The sequence below is a fragment of the Maylandia zebra genome, linkage group LG13, assembly GCF_041146795.1.
Source record: "Maylandia zebra isolate NMK-2024a linkage group LG13, Mzebra_GT3a, whole genome shotgun sequence".
Lineage (NCBI taxonomy): Eukaryota > Metazoa > Chordata > Actinopteri > Cichliformes > Cichlidae > Maylandia > Maylandia zebra.
Genome location: NC_135179.1, coordinates 5,797,482 through 5,822,318, shown reverse-complemented (window position 1 = coordinate 5,822,318; position 24,837 = coordinate 5,797,482). Strand labels below are relative to the sequence as shown.

General features: G+C 40.9%; 1 protein-coding gene across 3 annotated transcripts in view; it reads left to right on the top strand.

Annotated features, from left to right (window-relative positions):
• atrnl1a (attractin-like 1a) overlaps positions 1–24,837 on the top strand; it is a 325,816-nt gene that overhangs the window by 147,813 nt on the left and 153,166 nt on the right. For all 3 annotated transcript variants that reach the window (XM_004553538.6, XM_004553537.6, XM_076891448.1), the window contains 3 exons: positions 14,901–14,995; positions 18,446–18,524; positions 21,636–21,793. In XM_004553538.6, the coding sequence (XP_004553595.2) occupies positions 14,901–14,995; positions 18,446–18,524; positions 21,636–21,793 (332 nt within the window). The remainder of the gene's footprint in view (positions 1–14,900; positions 14,996–18,445; positions 18,525–21,635; positions 21,794–24,837) is intronic.

Here is a 24,837-nt window from a genome sequence, read left to right as displayed (position 1 = left end):
CATGTGTTAGTGGCGGGGACAGTCATATGGTTATTGTTCATGTGTCCAACAGCAGAGGGGAAGAAACTGTTCTTATGGCGAGAGGTTCTGGTGCGAATGAACCGGAGCCTCCTGCCTGAGGGGAGCAGGTCAAACAGACTGTGTCCAGGGTGAGAAGGGTCAGCTGAGATCCGAGCTGCACGCCGCAATGTCCTGGAGGTGTACAGGTCCTGCAAAGATGGGAGTCTGCAGCCAATCACCTTCTCAGCAGAGCGCACAACACGCTGCAGTCTCTGTTTGTCCCTGATAGTGGCTCCAGCGTACCACACGGTGATGGAGGAGGTGAGGATGGACTCGATGATTGCAGTGTAGAACTGCATCATCGTCCGTGTTGGCAGGTTGAATTTCTTCAGCTGCCTCAGGAAGTACATCCTCTGCTGGGCTTTCTTGATGACGGAGGTGATGGTGGGCTCCCACTTCAGGTCCTGGGTGATGGTGGTACCCAGGAAGCGGAATGAGTCCACAGAGGTGATGGGGGTGTCAGTCAGGATGATGGGGGGGAGTGGGGCTGTGTGCTTCCTGAAGTCCACAATAATCTCCACTGTCTTCTGGGCATTCAGCACCAGGTTGTTGTGGCTGCACCAGGACACCAGACGTTCAACCTCCCTCCTGTAGGCAGACTCATCCCCGTCCGAGATGAGCCCAATAACGGTGGTGTCATCTGCAAACTTGATTAGCTTGACAGACTGGTGGGTGGAGGTGCAGCAGTTGGTGTACAGGGAGAAGAGCAGAGGAGAAAGAACACAGCCCTGAGGGGAGCCGGTGCTGATGGTCCGGGAGTCCGAGACATTCTTTCCCAGCCTCACATGCTGCTTCCTGTTCGTCAGGAAGTCAGTGATCCACCGGCAGATGGGATCAGGCACATTCATCTGGGAAAGCTTGCCTCGGAGATGGTCTGGAAGGATGGTGTTGAAGGCAGAGCTGAAGTCCACAAACAGGATCCTGGCGTAGGTTCCTGGGGAGTCCAGATATATCCACCAATATAGCCACCTTTCTTTGCAAGGACACTCAAAAGCCTGCCATCCATGGATTCTGTCAGTGTTTTGATCTGTTCACCATCAACATTGCGTGCAGCAGCAACCACAGCCTCCCAGACACTGTTCAGAGAGGTGTACTGTTTTCCCTCCTTGTAAATCTCACATTTGATGATGGACCACAGGTTCTCAATGGGGTTCAGATCAGGTGAACAAGGAGGCCATGTCATTAGTTTTACTTCTTTTATACCCTTTCTTGCCAGCCACGCTGTGGAGTACTTGGACGGGTGTGATGGAGCATTGTCCTGCATGAAAATCATGTTTTTCTTGAAGGATGCAGACTTCTTCCTGTACCACTGCTTGAAGAAGGTGTCTTCCAGAAACTGGCAGTAGGACTGGGAGTTGAGCTTGACTCCATCCTCAACCCGAAAAGGCCCCACAAGCTCATCTTTGATGATAACCAGCCCAAACCAGTACTCCACCTCCACCTTGCTGGCGTCTGAGTCGGACTGGAGCTCTCTGCCCTTTACCAATCCAGCCACGGGCCCATCCATCTGGCCCATCAAGACTCACTCTCATTTCATCAGTCCATAAAACCTTAGAAAAATCAGTCTTGAGACATTTCTTGGCCCTGTCTTGACGTTTCAGCTTGTGTGTCTTGTTCAGTGGTGGTCGTCTTTCAGCCTTTCTTACCTTGGCCATGTCTCTGAGTATTGCACGCCTTGTGCTTTTGGGCACTCCAGTGATGTTGCAGCTCTGAAATATGGCCAAACTGGTGGCAAGTGGCATCTTTGCAGCTGCACGCTTGACTTTTCTCAGTTCATGGGCAGTTATTTTGCGCCTTGGTTTTTCCACACGCTTCTTGCGACCCTGTTGACTATTTTGAATGAAAAGCTTGATTGTTCGATGATCACACTTCAGAAGCTTTGCAATTTTGAGACTGCTGCATCCCTCTGCAAGATATCTCACTATTTTTGACTTTTCTGAGCCTGTCAAGTCCTTCTTTTGACCCGTTTTGCCAAAGGAAAGGAAGTTGCCTAATAATTATGCACACCTGATATAGGGTGTTGATGTCATTAGACCACACCCCTTCTCATTACAGAGATGCACATCACCTAATATGCTTAATTGGTAGTAGGCTTTCGAGCCTATACAGCTTGGAGTAAGACAAACATGCATGAAGAGGATGATGTGGACAAAATACTCATTTGCCTAAAAATTCTGCACTCCCTGTAGAGTGCTAGACTTGACAAAATATTTAATTGACAAATATCCGATTTATTCTTGATTTATTGCTAAGTGTTGATTATTCAAATATGTTGAAACACATCGGCCAGCAGCAGCATTATGGAGACATGCGAAGAACTGTCTGTGGCTGTTATGGAGTACAGACTTGCATTTAATGCTTCTGATCTCTCTTGGCTTACTAAAACATGTTTTTTCCTATATGATTATACACTTTAATGGGGAGGTGTAAGAAAACAGAAATGAGCTCACTGCAATCTGCAATCTACTGACATCTAGTGGTCATATTTTGCACACTGTGCCTTTAAAGCAGGGGTAGGCAACCTTTCTGATGATGAGTGCCATCTAAAATTTCCTCAGAAGTCAATGTGCCATATGATTGCATTAGCAATAAATTTAATAACACTTTATATTAAGTTATACACTATATAGAAGAACTTTATAGAATTATATTTGTTCACAGATGTTGGCAGCTATCAGCAAATAGACAGTTAAACTTGTCAGGTAGTGATGTCCAGCAGGTGAAAATGCAAGCTCCATGAACATGAACAGCTATGGATTCCAGCTGTGTTCGTAGTTCTGCAAACTTTGACCCCCACAGAGTCGAGGTTTTTATTTCAATCAGCTGCATTTCGATGTCGCATTAACTCAGCCAGTTAATGCGAGACAAATCCAGCTGCTTATTAAAGCTTTCTGGTTTGATCAGAAAAGAAAACATTGGTCCATACACTTGAAAGTCCCAAAAACGCATTGTGAATTCTGTCTTGAGTCTACGGATGTATCCGTGTATTTCCATGGTGCTGATGCTGCGCTGAGCAGACAGCTACTGAAGCTTTTGAAGTGTCGGAATGTGGAAATTTCAACATCGCTTGAAAAAACTGCCAGCTAGCAACGTCCCTCTCACCGGTAGGCTAAGTTATTTTTTGCCAATTACAAGTTGAATCTGGTATTTGGGGTTGTTAGCTAAGATGTCGTCATTAAGAAGCGGCACAACTGTGTCTATGCGAGCTAATTTGCGATGTGCACTGCTGGCGCGGCCATTTATTTTTTATTCAGATGAATTCACTGTGTGTCGTGCCCAGGGCTGGACTGGGACAAAAAATCGGCCTGGGCATTTTGACTAGAGACCGGCCCACCAGGTATTGAAGCCATAAAGCCTTTGAATGAAAACAAACACTGTTGTAACAGTGATGTACACTGTCTTGTTGGTATATGTATGATTTCTATACATTTTACATCAGATAAAAACTTTGGTTGTAAGATTCAGATAATTATTTAATAACAGCGAGACATTTTAAATGAGAATAAGAAAGTATTTCTTTGTGCCCCCCTTTCCCTGTTAATGCCCTACCTGCCCCCCTGGTAAAACTTTGCTAGACCCGCCCCTGCACAGTTAGCAGCTGTCAGCTACTTAGAAAAGGATCCTGGTGTTATTTGTCTCTCAGAAACAGTTCATAAGTTCAACTCATTCATGTCACCTAAAAGGTAAACCTGTTTCTCCATCACCTGTTCAGCTCTGATGATTCAGCATGAATCTCCTGGTTTCATCTTCATGTTTCCCTCTCACCACATATCCAAACCGACATCATGACCAGCAGCTTTTACAGCTGTGGCTCCAGCAAACATCAGCTGATACTAGAAAGTAATATTAAATAAATTCTAACAACAGCTGATCAAGCTTAAACGTGCTGCTGTTGTTTAGCGCGACATCCGCTGGTTTCCTCTTTCTGGCACAAAGTGAGCGATAAACAAACAAGAGAGACGGGACTTGTGTCAGATAAGCCGATCAGCTGATCATTGATCAGTTTCATGATTGAAGTAGCAACAGAAGAGGCAACTGACAGCGTAAAGACGCAGAAAAACTCCACCTTTGCGTCTTTTTCCATTCTAGCTGAAGTACAGGACTGTGTTCTGTTAGGTTTTGTATTGTTGATTGTCATTTATGCTTAGAAATATTTAACCATATATGCTTAGAGGTGTATAATCATTTGTAGATTGAAAGAATGTCTCATCCTAGGAGGTCTGTAACAACTCTGTGTAGCATAAAGAGGGGAGTGCGTTCACTCCTCTACAGATTGTTCTGGCATAGATCACACACCTCCTAGGAGAGGTCGTATCTTCTCTTGCTGATATATGGTTTAGCAAACACACGTATATCTGTTTAAGTATAAGAGCCTTTTGTTCAGAAGGAGCCCTAGACTCCTGGCACCAGCCTTTGGGGAGTCTTCACAGGGTCACATCTTGACCACACACACACACACACACACACACACACACACACACACACACAGTATTCTTTGTTCACATGTATACCTATGTAAGATGTCATATGTTAATGACCCTATGCATATTCATGTAACCACAATAAAAGGAGTGCTATGGGGAGCCTGGCTGAGAGTCTGACGGAGGTCAAGTGGTGGAACGACACTTGGCTCCAGGCAGGTCTCCCTCATGCATGAGTAACATGAAGAACTTTGCCTACTTCGTGTCTTGCTTGCTGTGTAATTATATTGTCCTCAACGTTCCAGCGGATAGGTTCAAGCTACGAAACTATCATGTTCCTTTTCAGCTCAATACGAAACGCGTAATATTTTCTCTGAATACGGGATGATTCCATTTTTACGGGACGGTTGGCAACTCTACTAACTTTATGTATAAAATAATGCTCACTATCAGTAACATCATAACATCCACCCAGCTGTATAGAAACTCCGTCATGCTAGCTAGTACGCAGTACGAGTTATTGTAATTGACGGTAAAAAGTCAGCACAACGAAAATAAACTCCACCTAAACTTGGTTTATATCTGACCCAGACAGACTGAAGGTCATAACTTCTTACCTGAAGTTCAGTTCACCTGAAGCTCCGACCGGCGGCCGCCTCGGGTCTCTCCTCCTCCTGCCTCCCCTTTCCCTCATCCACCTGCTGGCCTCTGTGGAAGCTTCGCCATAACCACGACCAAAAAACTGAGTTATTTTTACACATCGGCCAGCATCTGGCCAGTCCGCCACCTTTCACTGTTTATACCGTTACAAAAAAAACAAAATAAAAAAATCATCGGCCCATAAAAACAAAAAGTCACCGGGCCGACTATGGACGTGCCATCAGTTAATCCTTCACGTGCCAGCTGTGGCCCGCGTGCCCAGGGTTGCCGACCCCTGCTCTAAAACATTTTTGCACTGGGTTGTAAACATGCTTATTCCTCTGCAGAGTTAGGGTTATTCTAACGTGGGAGTCCAGGGAGCTGACTAGCTTTTGGAGTCTGCCTCAAATGGCCATTTAAGGAACAGCAGTTTTTTTGGTTTATTTTTTTGATTTATCCACGTTGTCTTAATTGTTTCCCCAGACACACTGCCAATTGATTTGTCCCAGTCTTGCAGCTGTCTCTGACCAGCAAGCAAATGCTATTTAGTTCCTTCATGTCAAAATCAAATCAAACGCTCTACAGTGAACACTACTACAAATAAGAAGTAAATATGTGAAAATATGTGTTCAAAAGGATAATATTACCCCTGTGATTGCTTTTGAAACAACTGCTATTTTATTTGACTCTTAATAGATTGTCTATTTTTATCCAGTCTACTGGCTTTAAGACTAAAGATTCAAGGCACTAGATGGCACCAATCCAATGCCCTTACTCAGTAGTGTGAAGAGCTTTGGATAATGCTTATATATATATATATATATATATATATATATATATATATATATATATATATATATATATATATATAATGCAAGTCAGGCATAGAAATGCACATGTGCAAGTTTTTAGTGTTGTTAGTGTGTATGTACAGGGGTCCTTAATATCACCACGGCTGCACCTGAAGTGCTGCATGTTCGACTCCATTATGTTATGTCATTAATGTGGTTTTATCTTTTCTGCTGTTTATGAAATGGAGCTGGCTCTGTTTGAATAAGAGCAAGCACACTTGGCTATGCATGCATGAAAGCACACCGCAGCCTTTTCTGTGCACACATGCAGAGAGCGAGTGTATAAATTACAGATTTAAAAGCCATCTATTTCCTTGTACTTTGAGGAAAGGAGCTACAATTGTGGGAGAGGTCAATATTAGCTTTAAATGTCATTGGAAGGAAGGTGCTGATAAGAGAGGCTTCATCTCCATCATGTGAAATTACATGCAGAGTACATGAGAGGAAGCACACCATGTGCTGGAGATTCGGACAGATTTACAGTAGAATTTTGGTACAGCTGCACCACCTGTGGATGTCTATTGATGTGGAGAAATGGTGAAAAGCTGTCAGACAGCTGACAGCAGAGAGATTAACTGGAATCTAAGGAGTCAGTGTTGGGAGTATTAGCCATGCGAATAATCAAAGGATGTGTATTTAAACCTTTATGTTTATAAAGTGCAAAAGGAAACCAGTTTATATGCTTTTCCATTTTTTATTTAAATAACAAAGAACTCCCAAGTTTCAAATCAAGAAGTTTTTTTCTTTTTTTATTATTTCAATCTTAAATTGGCAAATGGAAGCACTGAGTTACTGTCCAAATTTTTTTTGCTTTCACTTCTGATTTTGTTAGGCGTAGGAAAGAAAACTACTTGGTTATGAAAATGTTAGTATTTTCCCCATACAAAAATTCAATTTTCTGCTTTGTCACTTCTTTAGTATGAGAAACAGAAGCCAGGGAAACTACCCAGCAGCACTCTGGACCTCTAGTTATAAGGCAGGACCTTAGTCAAAGGCATAGTGACACAAAAATAAGTTTAGCTTGTTTTAATGGAGGAATTCGCCCCACAAAAATGAAAATTCCAGAGAAATGTTCGGCTCTAGCTTGAGTTTGAAACCAGGACCTCGCTGCGAGGTAACCGTGCTAACTGCGTGACAAATATATACTATTTAAGGTTTAGGAAAATATCCCAGTTCAAGTTAAAATACACCACTGAGCAACACATCAGAAAACATCCATAATCCAGTGCAGCAAGATTTACTGTAAAGCCACATTTAAAGGTGTCTGCACCGACTCAAACATGTTTGTGTACACTGCGGCCAGAGGTTGCTTTATTTAACTATAGGTCATAAAATAGCTTTTGATAAGATTGTTTTGTGTAGAAGAGCAGTCACAGCTGCTTCAATACCCTCCTTTTCCTTGAATTAGGTTGATGCACCTAGTTAGCATCACTGTAGTCACAACAGGGTTGAAATTTTCCCTCAAAACACATTCAACGAGATATTTACCTTTTCAGTTTATTGTAAGCAATGTTTCGCTTAAGTGGTTTAAGCCAGTAAAGTCTGCAGTGGGACTAAAGGCAAAATTGGCCTCTTAAGGGACAGTCATAAGGAGTGTACGTGATTCTTAAATTTAAATAAAATATTTCTACGCTGCTTCTGCAGAGTAAGGTTGGATTTATTCCATTAATGTGGCAGTGACCATCTGCCCTAAGGAGCAGCAACCCTTACACAAAATACTTAACAGGGCATCAGAAGTCCAGGAAAAGGGGTTGAGTACTCACCTCGAACTTCTTAAAGGTGAGCAACAAGCCATTATCTAAACCAAGCAGCTACTCAAGGTCTAACAGCTGAGTGTCATAACAAGTCCAGCACCCTTGGCATCTGCTCTGAATCAGACATGTTTAGCAATCTGCTCCCTTGTCTCTCTGCGTCTGCTAGCCTCTTACTCATTTGTACAGACTATTTCAATATCGGCTGTAAATAGGATCATTGGATTATGTGTTGTTTCAATCTGAACTTTGACCTAAATTTTCAGGAAGATGGACTGATGCTTGAAAGCTCATTCAGTCATCGACAGTTTTAACTCAGAAATCCTGTTCTGGTAAACTGCAGTGAATTAAACAGATAATTAAAAATTGCTGCGGGAGGTTTGCTTTTTTATTGCTGTCATGCACACATGGGTAGTTCTTGTACAACATCATGGTCACATGAGTTCTTTTTGTGTGACATCATGTGCACGTGGGTTGTTTAATGTGTTCTTAACCTGGGTTCGATTGAACCCTAGGGGTTCGGTGAGTCGGTCTCAGGGGTTCGGCAGAGCGTCCGCCGTGACATGCACGGCTCATTTTGTGCACCAGTAAAAAACATATCTATGTCTTGAATTTGAAAAAAATCACATTTTATTTTTCACTAAAGAGGGGTTCAGTGAATGTGCATATGAAACTGGTGGGCTTCGGTACCTCCAACAAGGTTAAGAACGACTGGTATAAACAAAGCATATTGGATGTGATACAACCACTGGGGGGTTTGGTGAGGGTTGCTGTCTAATTCCCATCTGATTGGTGAGTGATTCCTGGAAGTTGCCATATAGCCATATAGCCATATTGACCTGTTGCTTGGTAAACCAAAAACCTCCTGGTGATTGCTTTGGTCACCTACTGTTTGCATGGAAGATGCCAAGTTGCCTACAAACACTTACCAAATACTAGTCAACTGGTATTAAAATCTGAGAAAAGGCAATGCAAACTGGAAAGGGAGAATGTTGTAAACATATCTGTAGCCAACATACTTCAGAAGGCACAGCTTTTACATTTCTGTTTCCGGTCTGTGTTGCACTTTTTGCAGTTTCACTGTGTTCAAGGCAATCTGCTAACGACCAATGCAGCTGCAAGGTGGTTTTCACTAACCAATTGTCAAATTCAATTCAGTTTCATATACACAGTTCCAAATCTCATCAACAGTCACCTCAAGGTGACCTGCTTCAATATATAATTGGTCCATCCTTGTGCAAAATTTGAAGAAATTCCCCTTAAATGTTAAAGAAAAAGAATATAAAACTTGATGAATTGGCCAATCTGAAGCCTCTGGCCAGAGCTTCCTTCCTGGCACAGAGGCTGTCACGGGCTGCGATGGCAGACCGTGGAGTGACAGTGAAAGCAGGGCCCAAACGCGAGACTCTAAGTGAAGGACAGTGGATTTATTTACAGGAGGTGAAAAACACACAACTATATACAAAATCCCAGCACTGTGGTCCCGTGGTGATTCTCCCTGAATCCCACACAGTGCAGATGTCCGTGAGAAGTGAAAGGTGGCGACTCCAAAAAACTCCAATTCCCACACCGTGACTTTAGAGGCGTACTCCGCTCCCGATTCCTGGTAACACAAAAGGCAGAGGGTTAGCAGGGGATCTGTTTCCGCGGAGGTTACGTAAAAGCTCACGGCAGTACTGACGAGTTCTGACTCAAGGATCCAGCGTCGGCCTCAGCTCAGCTGCAGTCCTAAATGCCGTTCCTAGACGAGCGTAATCTGCTGCAGCTGGCAGAGGACGACGAGCGGCAGGTGCGGCCGTCTCTCGAGTAGACCACTTCCGGGTTCGCAGTCTCCTCAGCGAACCCACACCTCCGGAAGCTCACACAGAGACACATGGAGAGATGGAGAGCAAACCAATACAACACACGAAGTCTAATTTTCACAGAGTTTACAGCAAATGTGTGGGGAAAAAAACAATCCAAAATTCTTCTTGATGAAATCTTTTTTTCAGAGTGACGAATGTGAGCGTCTGACTGGTGACTGCAGTGTTTCTCATCTCACTTGGGGATGGAGAGCAGAGAGCAATGCTTTGCTTCAGTTAGCACTGTCATATTGAACTAGCAGATCATTGATGAAAAGCAACTTTGCTATTTAATGAGTTTGCCCCCAGTCAGACTAGCATTTATGAGGAGGCATCACCAGGACAACGCTTTAATGAACCACTGTCATATTCTATCACAGTCAGCTACAAGCGACGTCTAATTAGGAATGGCCACCAAGTGTCCCACCACTTCCATTGGGAAGAACAGCAGTCCCTTGAATTAAAAGCTAACATCAGTCACTCCACAGTCAGTGGCGCTTGCTACCCTCAGGTCTGCTGGGAAAGCCTAGTCAGGCCGAACAAAGAAGCTCCCGTGTTTACTGACAGTATCACACTCACAATTAAGGGATAATTAATGATAGACACCAACAAACGAGACTGAATAGTGATGCAATTTCTATAATATGAACCAGTGATGGGAGAATATTGAGGACATTTACTTTGTCATATCCCCATTTCTTCTAGATAGCACTAGATTTGTTCTTGTGGTGATGTGACATCAAAGACAAATGAAATATAAATTGGAGAATGTTGTAGCCACTTCAAACCTCAAAGTAGCCGCATGGCAGTAATCAGCAAGCAACAGCATTGCTGGCCAAAGGCCGTTCATTAGGCCACGACGTGGCGTCCGTCCAAGACGCCTTAATATTCGCTGACAGGCAGTCTGTCTGGACTCCTATCCAACATACACTAATTGGTCCTATCAGGCCAAAAAACCTTTTTTGCAATCCAGTAGTTACCCTTGACAGGCTATTAAATATTATTTTAGATCACTTTCACTGAGGTTCACTTAGTTTGATACATAGTTATGAGCCTGTGACATTTTGGAATGATATACACACCAGACAGTGCAAACATTTTAATTGCAGTCTGAGAATACAGTGCACACAATTTTTTATGGTGTACTAGGCTCCAGTATATACAAGTCCTATGGAGTATCTTTGTATGACAATCTGCTAATAATGCATCATGGACATTTGCTTATCTAGAGTATTGGGAAAACTGACTGTATGGAGAATGTTACCTGTGTAGTCTTATTTTATAGTTATATAATATAACCACAACAATTATTCTTTGCATAGGAGTATAAGTACATGTCCATGTGCATTATTTAACATTAACAGAAATGGCATCAATAATATAATAATTGCTTTGTTGTAGCGAAAAAATTAGACCTTGGAAGGTGATCACTTTTTAGCTAAGCTAGTACAGGTAAAAACTTTTCCACAAGTTTATTTCCAAAAAGTTTGTTACTTAATGTCTTTTATTTGCAAAGTATAGTGGAAAATGATGGCTCTTTTCCAGTCCTTTAAAAACACACTTGCTTTCATTGTTTTGTCGCAATATAAATCAAACTCGATTGAACTGAATTTTGTGTTACATTCTTGAGAAAGTAAGATGACGTAGAGCTAGCATGGTGTGATATTTTTGGAATATGCAAATTTGCACATCATGTACATGTACTCTTTCTGTGATATCACCACCTTTAGTATGCATTGTATTATGTATTTTCACATGTATTTGAGCAACTTTGGATGCATCTGAAACACTGGTGATTGTGCACTTTGCTACTTGCTTCCACCTCTGATTATTGTATTGTTAAGGCTCAGCCAAGGTCACTTGACCTCATGCATATATTACCTGAAGCACCTTGAGCTCCTTCCGGGTCTGATATTGAATCCATTGTGTCCAAGTGTTTACTCGCCCAGGTTTAACTTGTTTTCTCAGTGAGGTGACGTTGTAATATCTGGCCTGTGCTCTGTCAGGAAAGTGTTGCAAATGGGAAATAATGAGTTGTTAACAAGCATTAAATAAAACCTCAGCAAGAGATTGTGACAGCCTGACATTGTAGGTGAGTTCACGCTTGTTTTGAATTTCTATTTGAAACAGACTGCTGGAATATCAGATTATGTTCTGGGTGAGGGCTTCCTCATCTGTCTTCTCATTTCTCATCACAGTGTTTAGTTTCATAAAGGCTAAATCAGCGTACATACTATGGTAATAAGATCACCCATCTGTGAACCTGAGAAATTGGCACAGACTATTTCAATTTCAGTTGTTTTTTTAATTTTTTTTTTGGTGTCGGGAGGGGTGCTAATACCTTTAGTGACACAATGATACGATTCATTCAGAGTGAGAATTTGCACATGCACACTTGTAATTGAGATTGTCTAACTGCTGTCAGATTTCTCAGAATTGGAATTGTAATTAGCTGAAATGAAACGAACTTTTAAACCTGCATGATGCTCTTCTTCTTGTTAGGCTTGAAATCAAGCATATTGGAAATGCACAGAGGGACTGGCAGAAATTGTTTTAGTGCTACTTTTCCTCTTGTTTCCTTGATTAACCATACAGACAAATATGCAAACAAACAAAGATGCATGCAACCACCCATGCACAGGAAATGTACATACTGGATGTGAGGACTGAGAGGTAAATACATGAATACTCTTTTCATGCACACACGCACACAAGTCCCTATCCTACTTACAAAGTTAAGAAAAAAAAACAAAAAACTAAATACTGTGAAGTTGTACTGACGACCCTTATGGGATAAACAACTGAGCAGCAGCAGTGCATGTCTGCCTGGGAGGGAGGGAGGACGGGAAAGATGTTAAGGAAAAATATTGTCTTTGATCTGATGATATCTGCTGTTTGGGCTAACTTGCCATGAAGGCTGAACAAAACAGGGCTGTTTGTCAAACATAATTTGCTTTCGTCTTGGAGACGCCCCAGGATTCCACAGCTGAAAGGAAAGTAGTAACTAAACATGTTTCTTTTTTTTACAGCGTGTGACACAAAGTTTTTCTGCTGTGTCTTTTGAAAGCTTTCACAGCGTCTCTACTGACTCCTGCCACTCAGTGTCACATTTTACGTTTGACAGCACTGGCGGTTCTTTTTTTCATTCACACAGTAACTCTGCATCAGATCTGCTGTGGAGCTACAAAGCCCTTTTTACCACTCAGCCGTAAAAGGCTGATGGGGTCCTGTCGTCACCCCACTGGGCAGGAGGGCGGGTAGGTGGGGAGCCTGAACACATACGTTTCTGAATGCATCAACTCGAGAACAAGGCGACGTAGGAGCTTAAAATTGATTCCATAGGTGTATCTACGAAAAAACTTGGACAAGTTCAAATCTCAGTGACTTCAACCTCAAAGTCAGAGGTCAAGTTTTTTGAAAATCTTGTGACTGCAGTAACTCCAGAACGAGGTGACGTAGGATTTTGAAATTGATACCATAGATGCAGCTACTAAAACTCTTGGAGGACTTTGAGGACTTTGTTTCTTCAACGTTGTCTGCTTTCAACATGGTCACTATTTTTTACTCGGTGCAGGTTCCAGTCTGACCGAAGCCATCATTGACATCTGTGTCAAACTGACCCGACTTTTATGTCAACTGTCAACATGGTGTTCTCCTCGAAAGACCCGAGGCATGTGACAGAGAACATTTGGTAGAAACCACCAGAAGTGTGGGGTTTGTGCCATTGGGTGCAGGCATACAGTACATTGAAAAGTCAACAGACACCTGCCTCATTAGCCAGATTTGTCTCCCTGTGACTTTGTCCAAATTCAAGTTGAATGGTCTGAGGAAAAGTGTCTGGACTTCTATAAGTTTCCTTGAAGATGTTTCACATTTCATCGGAAAAGCTTCTTCATTTCTTAAAGAAGTCCAGACGCTTTTCTTTCCAAACTCCTTAGACTACGATGACCTGGATGACTAAGAACCTTCACAGACATACTCAAGTTGAGTGGTTTGCCTTCATGACAGTGGAGGAGATCCTGCACACAGTGGTCAGAATGAAACTCAAATAACAGCATCACTGGAAGTAGATGCATTATCCAAGGGAACTCCCCTGAAGGAGCTTTTTTTGCTTTGTATCATGGAGCTTTGTAACTGCAGCTCGTGGTTTGTGTGGTTATTCAAAGTTCAACTAATTAAATCAGTAAAGGGTAAGAAACAGTGGGATTGAAGTCTTGCCTACATGGAGGAAAAAAAACCCCAAAATAAAACAATTATTTGGTTACATCATGAGTTTTTTTAGTTACATTGGTTCAGTTTTAAGACTTTGATGTTTTGTGTTGTGGTTTGCATGGAGTTTGGGTAAAAAAAGTGTTTTATGTATTATGTCAGTCTGGTAATTATCTGACAGATCTGGTGCTGAAATACAATACACAACTGCTCCGGCAGATTGTTAAAAACTATGAAGAAAAAGAGAAAAACTATGAACTTTTTCTTTGACCTAAAAATAAAAGTTGTGCCCGAGTCTGCTATAACCTTATTTTCCCTTGTATATGTGCATGCGTGCACACACAAACACACACACCTGAATTCCCCTGAAGGGTTAGCAGGCAGCAGTTACACTGATTAACTAAAAAATTATCCTCTCAAACAGTTATCTTCTCATGGCCGCACAGCTGCTTTCTCTCCTCTTTCTGTGTGTTCTCTCTTTTCCTCAGTGTTCCCTTCCTCCCGTTCTTCTACCCCCCCTTCCGACAGGCAGACAAGGTGACCCAGCGTCGCTCCTGCTGTCCATCCAGATGTTGAATCACTGTGATTCTCTCCATACGTTGCTCATTGTCTCGCTGACAAAGAGCTGCCTTGAGATGCTCAATAAGAGCTCCTTTCAGAAATTATTAAATCACTGAGACAACATGATTATTTAAACTCTAAACCGTGTTGTACTGATCGATTGGCCTGTTTGCTTATAGAAAAGACTGGCATCCACAATGAAAGCAGCCGTGTTCGGGTTTATAAAATACATGTGTGGCTGCGCTTTTACTCAAATATGCGCACCTTATTTATTTTGTCACTGATTGAGATCTTTGAAACTCCACTACTGTAATCTTATTCATCTAATTGAATATCGACTCACCATCAGTGCCTCCGGTGTTTTTACTTTCATAAATCTGTGTTTGATGGTGACGTCAATAAAATCAGGCAGGATGGAGCCTTTATTTGTAATGCCATTCTTGAAGAGAAAACTATTGAAATCAGAGGCAGCTAAATACCTAAGAATGCTCCACTGCTAAAAGATCGGCTTGTTCACAAGACTTCTCATTTGTGTTTTGTGCCTCTGTTTGTCTTTCTGTTGATCAGATAACCTGTTGATCGATTACCAGTTTACCTTCAGTCTGCTTCAGGAAGATGACCGCTACTACACTGCCATCAACTTTATGGCAACACCTGAACAGGTAATGTCAAGAGAGGTTAAGGTTCATTAATTATTTTTAGTATTTAAGAGTGGCCTGTTAAGTTTTTATCCAGCTCGGTGCTTTCATTATCCTCTCTACTTTTAGGATTTAGGCTTAAAACTTTCCTTTTTGATAAAACCCATAGCTGCCCCTCCCTGAGCCTGGCTCTGCTGGAGGGTTTTATCCTGTTAAAAGGGACTTTTTCCTTCCTATATTCTCCAAAACGCTTGCTCATAGGGGGTCATATGACTGTTGTGGTTTTCTTTGTATTATTGTAGGGTCTTGACGTGACGTGACTGTTGTTTTGATTTGTTGGTATATAAATAAATTGAATTGAAATATATAGTTCCAATACATGAATGTTGTGTAATACATAGCTACAGTGGGGCAAAAAAGTATTTAGTCAGCCACCGATTGTGCAAGTTCCCCCACTTAAAATGATGACAGAGGTCAGTAATTTGCACCAGAGGTACACTTCAACTGTGAGAGACAGAATGTGAAAAAAAAATCCATGAATTCACATGGTAGGATTTGTAAAGAATTTATTCGTAAATTAGGGTGGAAAATAAGTATTTGGTCAATAACAAACAAGGAAAATCTCTGGCTCTCACAGACCTGTAACGTCTTCTGTAAGAAGCTTTTCTGTCCCCCAATCGTTACCTGTATGAATGGTACCTGTTTGAACTCATCATCTGTATAAAAGACACCTGTCCACGGCCTCAAACAGTCAGACTCCAAACTCCGCCATGGCCAAGACCAAAGAGCTTTCGAAGGACACCAGGAAAAGTATTGTAGACCTGCACCAGACTGGGAAGAGTGAATCTACAATAGGCAAGCAGCTTGGTGTGAAAAAATCAACTATGGGAGCAATCATCAGAAAATGGAAGACATACAAGACCACTGATAATCTCCCTCGATCTGGGGCTCCACGCAAGATCTCATCCCGTGGGGTCAAAATGATCATGAGAACGGTGAGCAAAGATCCCAGAACCACACGGGGGGACCTGGTGAATGACCTGCAGAGAGCTGGGACCAAAGTAACAAAGGTCACCATCAGTAACACACTACAACGGCAGGGAATCAAATCCCGCAGTGCCAGACGTGTTCCGCTGCTGAAGCCAGTGCATGTCCAGGCCCGTCTGAAGTTTGCCAGAGAGCACATGGATGATACAGCAGAGGATTGGGAGAATGTCATGTGGTCAGATGAAACCAAAGTAGAACGTTTTGGTATAAACTCAACTCGTCGTGTTCGGAGGAAGAAGAATACTGAGTTGCATCCCAAGAACACCATACCTACTGTGAAGCATGGGGGTGGAAACATCATGCTATGGGGCTGTTTTTCTGCCAAGGGGACAGGACGACTGATCCGTGTTAAGGACAGAATGAATGGGGCCATGTATCGTGAGATTTTGAGCCAAAACCTCCTTCCATCAGTGAGAACTTTGAAGATGAAACGAGGCTGGGTCTTCCAACATGACAATGATCCAAAACACACCGCCCGGGCAACAAAGGAGTGGCTCCGTAAGAAGCATTTGAAAGTCCTGGAGTGGCCTAGCCAGTCTCCAGACCTCAACCCCATAGAAAATCTGTGGCGGGAGTTGAAAGTCCGTGTTGCTCGGCGACAGCCCCAAAACATCACTGCTCTCGAGAAGATCTGCATGGAGGAATGGGCCAAAATACCAGCTACTGTGTGTGCAAACCTGGTAAAGACCTATAGTAAACGTCTGACCTCTGTTATTGCCAACAAAGGTTATGTTACAAAGTATTGAGTTGTATTTTTGTTATTGACCAAATACTTATTTTCCACCCTGATTTACGAATAAATTCTTTACAAATCCTACCATGTGGATTCATGGATTTTTTTTTTCACATTCTGTCTCTCACAGTTGAAGTGTACCTCTGGTGCAAATTACTGACCTCTGTCATCATTTTAGGTGGGGGAACTTGCACAATCGGTGGCTGACTAAATACTTTTTTGCACCACTGTACATACAGTTTAGGTTTTTGTCCTATAGACTGATGGAAATGTGGGAATAAGCTTGCATGCTCTTTAGTGGCTAGCTGTGGATGACTTCTCTGTCCTCCCAAAAAATAAATAAAATAAAAATAATAATAAATAAAGTCTAAAACTGATCCTAATCCTTCATGATTGCTGCCCACCAACACCACAGCTTTTCTGGTTTGCTACTGGAAACCAAATGCCCCATAGAAATTTGGTCATAGTGACCATCAAGTCATATACTGGTACTGAAATCCTGACTTGTAGGCTAAAGTAGGAAATTTGTCATTTTCATTGCCATCTTTTCAAACGGGATGTGATAAGTCAGGAGGAAAGTTAAAGTAAGAAACCAAGTTAGCTCTAAGACATACACCGATCTTCCTCATCCATTTCCATTAAATTGGAGCATAATTTGCAAAATTAGGGTCATGTAGTTTTCAATAAGACTTAAAAATAATGATTGAGACCGTAAGCTCACTATGACTTTACTTAAATAATAGATCAGTGGAGCTGAACACTCTTTTTCATCTAGGTTTCTTTTTGCAACAAGTAGAATTTCCCTCTGCTGGCAGTTTGAACAAATGCTTAATTAACAAGCTTCTACACTGGCTTCACTTTTTAGACCTGGTAGTTGTCTTTCATATACCGTCTAGCCTGCAAAAAGAAGTGCATGTAATATGACAACTATAAGAAAGTTTCCAAGTTGACATCAGATCAGCGCAAAATTTTAAAAACTTGAGAAATCATGTGCTTGGAGCAGTATAATCCCTGTGCCCTTGCTTACAGGGATTATTTATATATTCCCTGACCTCATGAACTCTGCCCATGTTCCATTTCAGCATCTGACATTGTAACAATACTTTTAAATGGTAGAAAAAAGAAAAAAAAAATTAAACAAAGACAGAGGATGGCATGTTGTGGCAGCGTACTGCTTTGGATCTATAAAAACATATATCCTCCAAATGTAAAGATCTGTTGTCAGACTAAGGAATCTGTCTAAACTCTTGACTTTTATCTGTCCTGTTTTTCCTTCTCTGTGCCTAAAGCTGTGTTGAAATACAACTCAGAGTGGTAACACTGGAGACAAAATCAATGTAACGATGCAAAAAGAGGCCAGCAGATTCAGATTTGCCCTAGGTGACATGAGTTGAGGCCAGGATGAGTCTGCTCAAGTTAACAATGTTTTCCCAAATAGTTCTTCTGTTGACTGAAGGAAAGCGAGTTGAAGTAATGTAAATAGCCTGGGGAAGGTGTCCAACAACAGCGTGAACTGCAAAACCTGTACATAGACCAAAAAAAGATGTGAAAGAAATAAAAAATTTGCTTCAGTTTCTTGCTGATTCCTTCTTAGGTCTGTCTCTAAGGTTCTCCATCTTCAGTCAGTTTGTCCCCAAGCTTTGATTTCATTCTTCAGCTCAGTAACACAACCTTGCTTTTTTTTCTTCTTCCAGGCCAACAAAAACCTGGATATGTCCATCAACGCCTCAAACAACTTTAACCTGAACATCACCTGGTCCTTAAGTTCAACCGGTATGCTGCACACACACTTATTCATACTATTCTTAAAGAGTTCCTTTTGCTTGAGTTGCTTGAATGGCTTGTCCATCCACTTTCTATTAAATAATAAATAAAAAGAAATCTTCAGGTAGCAAAGTTTGCTCCTTCACACACACTGGGTTGTGCCCCATCAAATAGCTTTAATGTGGACATGAAGATATCTCGAGGCATGTTCCCTGTTAGGATGCTGCATATGAGCGTTACATATAACTATATATAACAGTGTTACACAACTTTGTAATACTGGAAAACAAGGCCACCTTTATTTGTACCCATACACAGACTTTATCTGCAGATAGTAAAGGGTTTAAAAAGATGAACATACCGCAAGGAAAAAAACATCCGTTTATCTCAGAATAAAAGCTATGATTTGGTTATCCGAGTGATGACTGCTGGAGCAAAACATTTTGGGACTGTGTTTCCATAAAGAAGAAATTCAAACAGTCGAGTTAGCAGTGTCATGTTGCCCTGCATCACACCCAGATTCATCACCAGCTTGTTAAAGCCAGGTCAAGTTGGGAGCTGATTTAACATGGCACATTTGAGTGGCATTTTTCCTTAATCAGAATCAAATGGCACATATAAATAAAATGTATTATTATTACTATTATTGTTGTTGTTATTATTAATAATAATTTGCTGAACTTATTCTTTATTCAGTACTTATTTTCAGTATCTCCTATTAAATGTGTTGTATCAGGAATTAAACTGTACTCAACTTCGAATTGCAGCACATGTTATGTTGATCTGATAAAATGTGGGTGAGGGGTTTGTTAAAGTACAATCTCTGTCTGTAAACAAAAAAGTGCCAAAATTACCCGGTAAATTAAAAAAAAAAGACAAAAAACCAAGGGGGTGGGGGGTTCAGGGCACGAGGCTTTTTTGGGGCTGCAGAATTTTGTACATGGATGTGAAAAGCCTCCAACTCAATTTTCTAAGTGGTACTTCTAATACACACACACACGCACGCACGCACGCACGCACGCACACACACATACATATATATATATATATATATATATATATATATATATACCAGTTTAGTCATGTGTGCAAATTTCAGAGAGTTTTCAAGCAATTTAAGATGTTAAGAGGAAAAAAATGTGATTAATTTTGTAGGACATTTTTAATAAACACAGCAGTTTCATGAAGGCCCTAATAAAAGAATCAAAGTGCCTACAGGGTTAGCATAGAAGCTTTAGTAATGTTACTGATTTTAGCTGATTAGTGCTCGACTCAGGACTCTCTCTGAGCACAGTGTGTGCTTGGCATTAGGACTTCAGCTAACTATTTTTAATTACTTTCATTTCTTTTTTTGAATTAATAAAAATATATATATTAGTCCCGCAGAGCCCTGGGCAGGAGACGAGCTCGTGACTCTCCTGTTAGCTTGTTAGCTTTGTTGCCGGCATAGTTCTGCTCACGTTTACACTGTGCATAGATCTAATCGGCCAACATAATTGGAAACACTTTAAAGACACATTTAAAGAACTCCCTTCATTTTAGCCATCTCTCCATTGAAATCTTTTGTCAGTTCTCGTCTATGTCAATGTTGTGATACAGTGGTCCAGTCTGTCTCCAAAGCTCTTATTTAGCTGTCAGTCTGTAATGTTATCGCACAGTCAGGATTTGTCCAAAAATGGTCAGCTCCACTTCCTGCTTGCCTTGCAGGGATTCCCCCCCCCCTGACAAAACACATCAGAAGATATTCAGAATTTTGGCATTAGGGTATTTTAGACGCTTTCCCTCCTGATTCCAATTAAGATAAAAGCACTTTCTCACTCTTGGGATCTTGGGGCCCACAGCTTAGTCATTTTGGGACTCTGCGCTTTGTGTGTGTGTGATTGTCTTCAGACTATTGCAGAGTGTTTAATGGCCCTCGATAAAGCAGGAGGTGGAAATATATTATTCACACCATCTGAAAACTCAGCCATTAACACAGAACTGCTGATGATGCTCCGAAGGATCCTGAAATCAGACCTCTTCAGTGCTGCGAGGAATTTACAGGCTCACTGTGAATTACTGCAAGGTGTCATGATAATGCTTTTGCTGTGAATGTTAATTTGCCTGCTTGAGATGAAAGGCATGCCTTGGCATTTTAAAATTCACGCTGTTTTCGCTCAACCTGTCCAATTACCAGTTTTTGTTTTAAATTTATCTTTACAAGGACATTTGGATTGAAAACAGCCTTGCTGATGGGCAGCTCATTGTGGTGTTCTCATGTGGCTGCTGAGTATGAAGTAGGAAAAAAGGAGAAAGTTTTTACCGCTGTAAAACAGAGTTGTACTCTCCAGGCTGACATGACACTGGTCTTCATATGTCTTCATTTTCAGAAGTTATAACAAGTGTTTTGTCAAAATCTGTGTAATTTCCGTTGTGATTTGAGTTATTATGAAATGTATCTGATCAACTTCATTCAAAATATCTACAGGAGAGACAGGTGTGCTGGAAAGAACTCCACAAAAACAATTGTATGTTACCGGCAAAGTTTCAGTCATCCAGTCAAAGGATATTTGGCTAATGCAAACTTAACAATTTGTTAAATGGGGCCTTAAAAAAATGGTATTACTTTATGCCAGAAAAACCTTCTTTTTTCTTCTTTTTTTAGGGCTTTTTCATCTATTTTTTTAAAATATAACATTTATAGGAAACTATAAAATTACACTAAATAAACCTTTTTTTCAGTCCTTTGATGGTGTCTTTAATATAAATAGAAAGCCTCTCTTCTTCTTAAAAACAAGTCCTGATCTCCACCTCTTGGTGGCCCTGAAACAAATTCAATGCCACAGACGCAAAGGTCCCATTTAATATCATTGAAATGTGCTGCTAACAGCTTTACGTATGCATGGCCATGTATTTTTACAAATGCAGGTACTAAGGCTTGTTGTCACCCAAGAAGGCTTTTGACTTTGAAGGCAAATTTTGTTCCTTTTACCTCTTCTCATGGACTGTTATAAACTGCTAATACATGTGTTTGCTGAAAACTGGTTATTGAAAACAATTATCACCACAAGCCACGAGCGGTTGTTGTTAAAATAGAAGAAAAATCGTATTCATTTTTTAACCTTTTTCTGTTCCTCTCAGCTGGAACCATCTCAGGTGAGGAGATGCCCATCATAGCGAGGATGAACATTAAAGAGCACCGTGACAGTTTCTCGAGTGAAAAGTTTAACTTCAGACTTCACCACAACATCACCTTCTACGTGTATGTGTCCAACTTCAGCTGGCCAATCAAGATCCAGGTAAGGTTGCATGGATGCAGGGATGTGAAAAGTCAGGAGAGTTGGTAATGCTGTAACTTCATATTCATTTGACTTAGTAACTGACTGTAAGTCATGTAGACATGCCTTCAGATTTTTCTTTTTCTTTTATGATACATTTTCTGAACATTAAAAATCAGCAGTTTAGAAATGTGTTAGTAAAAAGATTAAAACGAATACTGAAACTAAAACACAACAACTCTGATTCTGAGTTAATGAGGTTATTATTGCAATTATTTTAAATTGACAATAATATTTCTGCTGTTTAATCTGCCATTGATACTGGATATGATGAAAATTATTAAGATGGTGTTCATTTTGAGGTCTGACTGTGATGCGTGCTGGGAACTCATCAGCTAGTCCTCCAACTTCAGCCTCAAAAGGCAGACATTGGAGCTAAAACTTCCTGTTTCATCCACCTACCACTCTGGTGGACCTGCTACATTATCAGGTCTTTGAATCTATACCTTCAGTACAATATTGTGGCAAGCTGAGGAATCTTAACAACAAAGAACTCACCCAAAGGCTGAGCCTGTTATTCTACCCCAAGCAGAAAGGGGTTTTTTTTTATTGAACAGTTCACTGTGTTATACTGTGCTTCAGAGGGTCAATAACCCCACACATGGACTCACTCATGGTGTAATATTTTCTCTTTCTATCAAAACAACAACTATCAGTGAATTTACACCAGAATATTAGCAGGAACGGTCATAAGTTACGTAGCCAAAACAAATGCAAGTACAGTTTAATCGTCTTAACTGGCAACACATGTTCCCAAGGCATGATGGGAGATAGCCGCTCCCAACACGTCACAATGTGCTATATCTCACAGCCACAGTTCTACTGTGTGTTGAGAGCACATTTTTCTTTTATATGTGCATAGTGTGGAGGATATCATAAGGCCTTGAGGGAATCCGATATAAAACACAGTATTTATGAGTGTTTTAAGTTGTAAATTGGTCAGATTTGACCCGAACATGACGGGAAGGTTAATCAGCACCGTCACATGTGTCTGCATTTGATGTGGAAGTCTGTGCTTCTTTTTGTTGCTACTGGGCCTAGAACAGGATTTACATCAGGAACATCTCCTGAGCAGGACTAGTTTGTGGGTGGCATATGAAATAAAATGCACATGAGTAACTCCCACCATTCCCTTTGGCCCCAGTTGCACCTCAGCCATGTGGGTTGGCTCATGTGTTGGCAAGACGACCATTCAGTCCCACCATTTTTGACAACCACATTTCTCATTATGAATTTATAGAAAACATGTTTTTATATTTTCTGCAGAGGACAATAAGCAAGAGGTTGAAAAAAAATGCATTTTTTTTTCTAGTAAGCATTGAAAACAGATCAGGCAGACCTGAAGATCAAAAAGTTTGTGCAAAATTGTTGTCTGATGACAATTGATGGTTTAGTATTTTAGTAAATGGACTCGCTCTTTTGTTTGCCACCTGGTGAGCGTGCTCAAACATGAAGGGTCAGTAGAACTCAAACTGATTACAACCACAAAACTAAAGCTTCATGTACTATAATCTTGTTTGTTAAATACACATTCCCACTGTTCATATGCAGATATGTGTTTTTTGAGACAAAGTGTGATGTAACAGAAAGGATGCTTGAAGTTGACTTTGTTTGGATCTCAAACAAGAAAAAAAAGAAAAGGTTCATTGTTCAGTTGTTTTCATTTTTTTAGTCATCTATAAAAGTGTGTTGCACAAGTTCTCTGCATTTAATTATATTTTGAACGTGGTATTATTGAAAAGAATAACTTCTGTCCACACTTTAAATCAGTTTAGCTTTGGGAATCATAAACTTAATCAATCAATGAATAACACAATGCATCATGCAAAATCTGAAATGATTGAGTCATTCTGTCATGTTTAACTACACAGAGACCAAAGTTCACAAAAGTAAAAACATGTATTGTTTTCTTTTGTCTCTGATAATCTAACATCTACTGGGACTGTGTCTACCTCACATGCTTTGCTTACACACCATATGCTGCAGATATGCAAGCCGAGAGTTTGACAAGCATCAGTTTCCAAAGGCTCAGGAAACAAAGGTTTATTACAATATTGCTCTCTGGGGACTTGTGGGTAAGTTAAAAGAAGCTATTAATTACTCATTATAAATCCAAATAAAACAGTTTTTGGATGGACCCATTTAAGTCGCAATCATTTAAAGATTCTTGAAGATTTAAAGTGTTGGGAAATATAATGTCTAAGGACTTCACAGCCATTGTGTTGAAACGTGTGCCTGAGTGAGTCAGTAACAGTGTTCGGAAGAAAATGTTAAAACACAAAGTATGCCTCGTGATGATGATCACCATCATTCCCAGTTTTCAGGAGCTGTCTCCCTGCAAAACATATAGCCCCGACAGGACACTGAGCATAAACTATTCTGAAAAGTGTTTGGCAAATCTGCTATCACATTTAATGATCTGTGAGTTTTCCAGTGTCTCTCCATCAATTATGCAGCACCGGATTAAATCTCCAGGCGGCAGCCGCACACACTGAATATTCACACTCCAGCCTTATGATCCATTAAATTGAAGTAGACTTTTAGTGGTGATATTTTAAAATGACTGTCGTCATGCAGGTTCTGGAGTGTGGGCTGATGAACGGTGTCAAGAAGTGAAAGAACGGAGAAATTAGGGCAGAGTGATGACGGGTAGGATAGCTAACTGATGTTGAGACTATCTTACAGTCACAATGTCCAGTGCTGAGGAATTGGAGACATTTTAATTGACAGACTGGGGAAGACGGACAGCAGGTCGAGAAACAGCTGAGGATGGAGGGTTGGATGAGGAGATGCATGCAAAACTACAGTAGCTCTAATTTTTGTTAACTCATTCATTCATATAGTGCTTACTGCAAATGGGGGGCTTTGAGAATCGTAGGGAACCTTGTTATCAGTGCATGATTATCTGCTTATAAGTTGATTTAAAAAAAGACCCTCAATGAAGATTTAGCAATAGGAATGAAGTAGTTAAAATCAGTAAATCTACATGTGATACTATTAGAGGA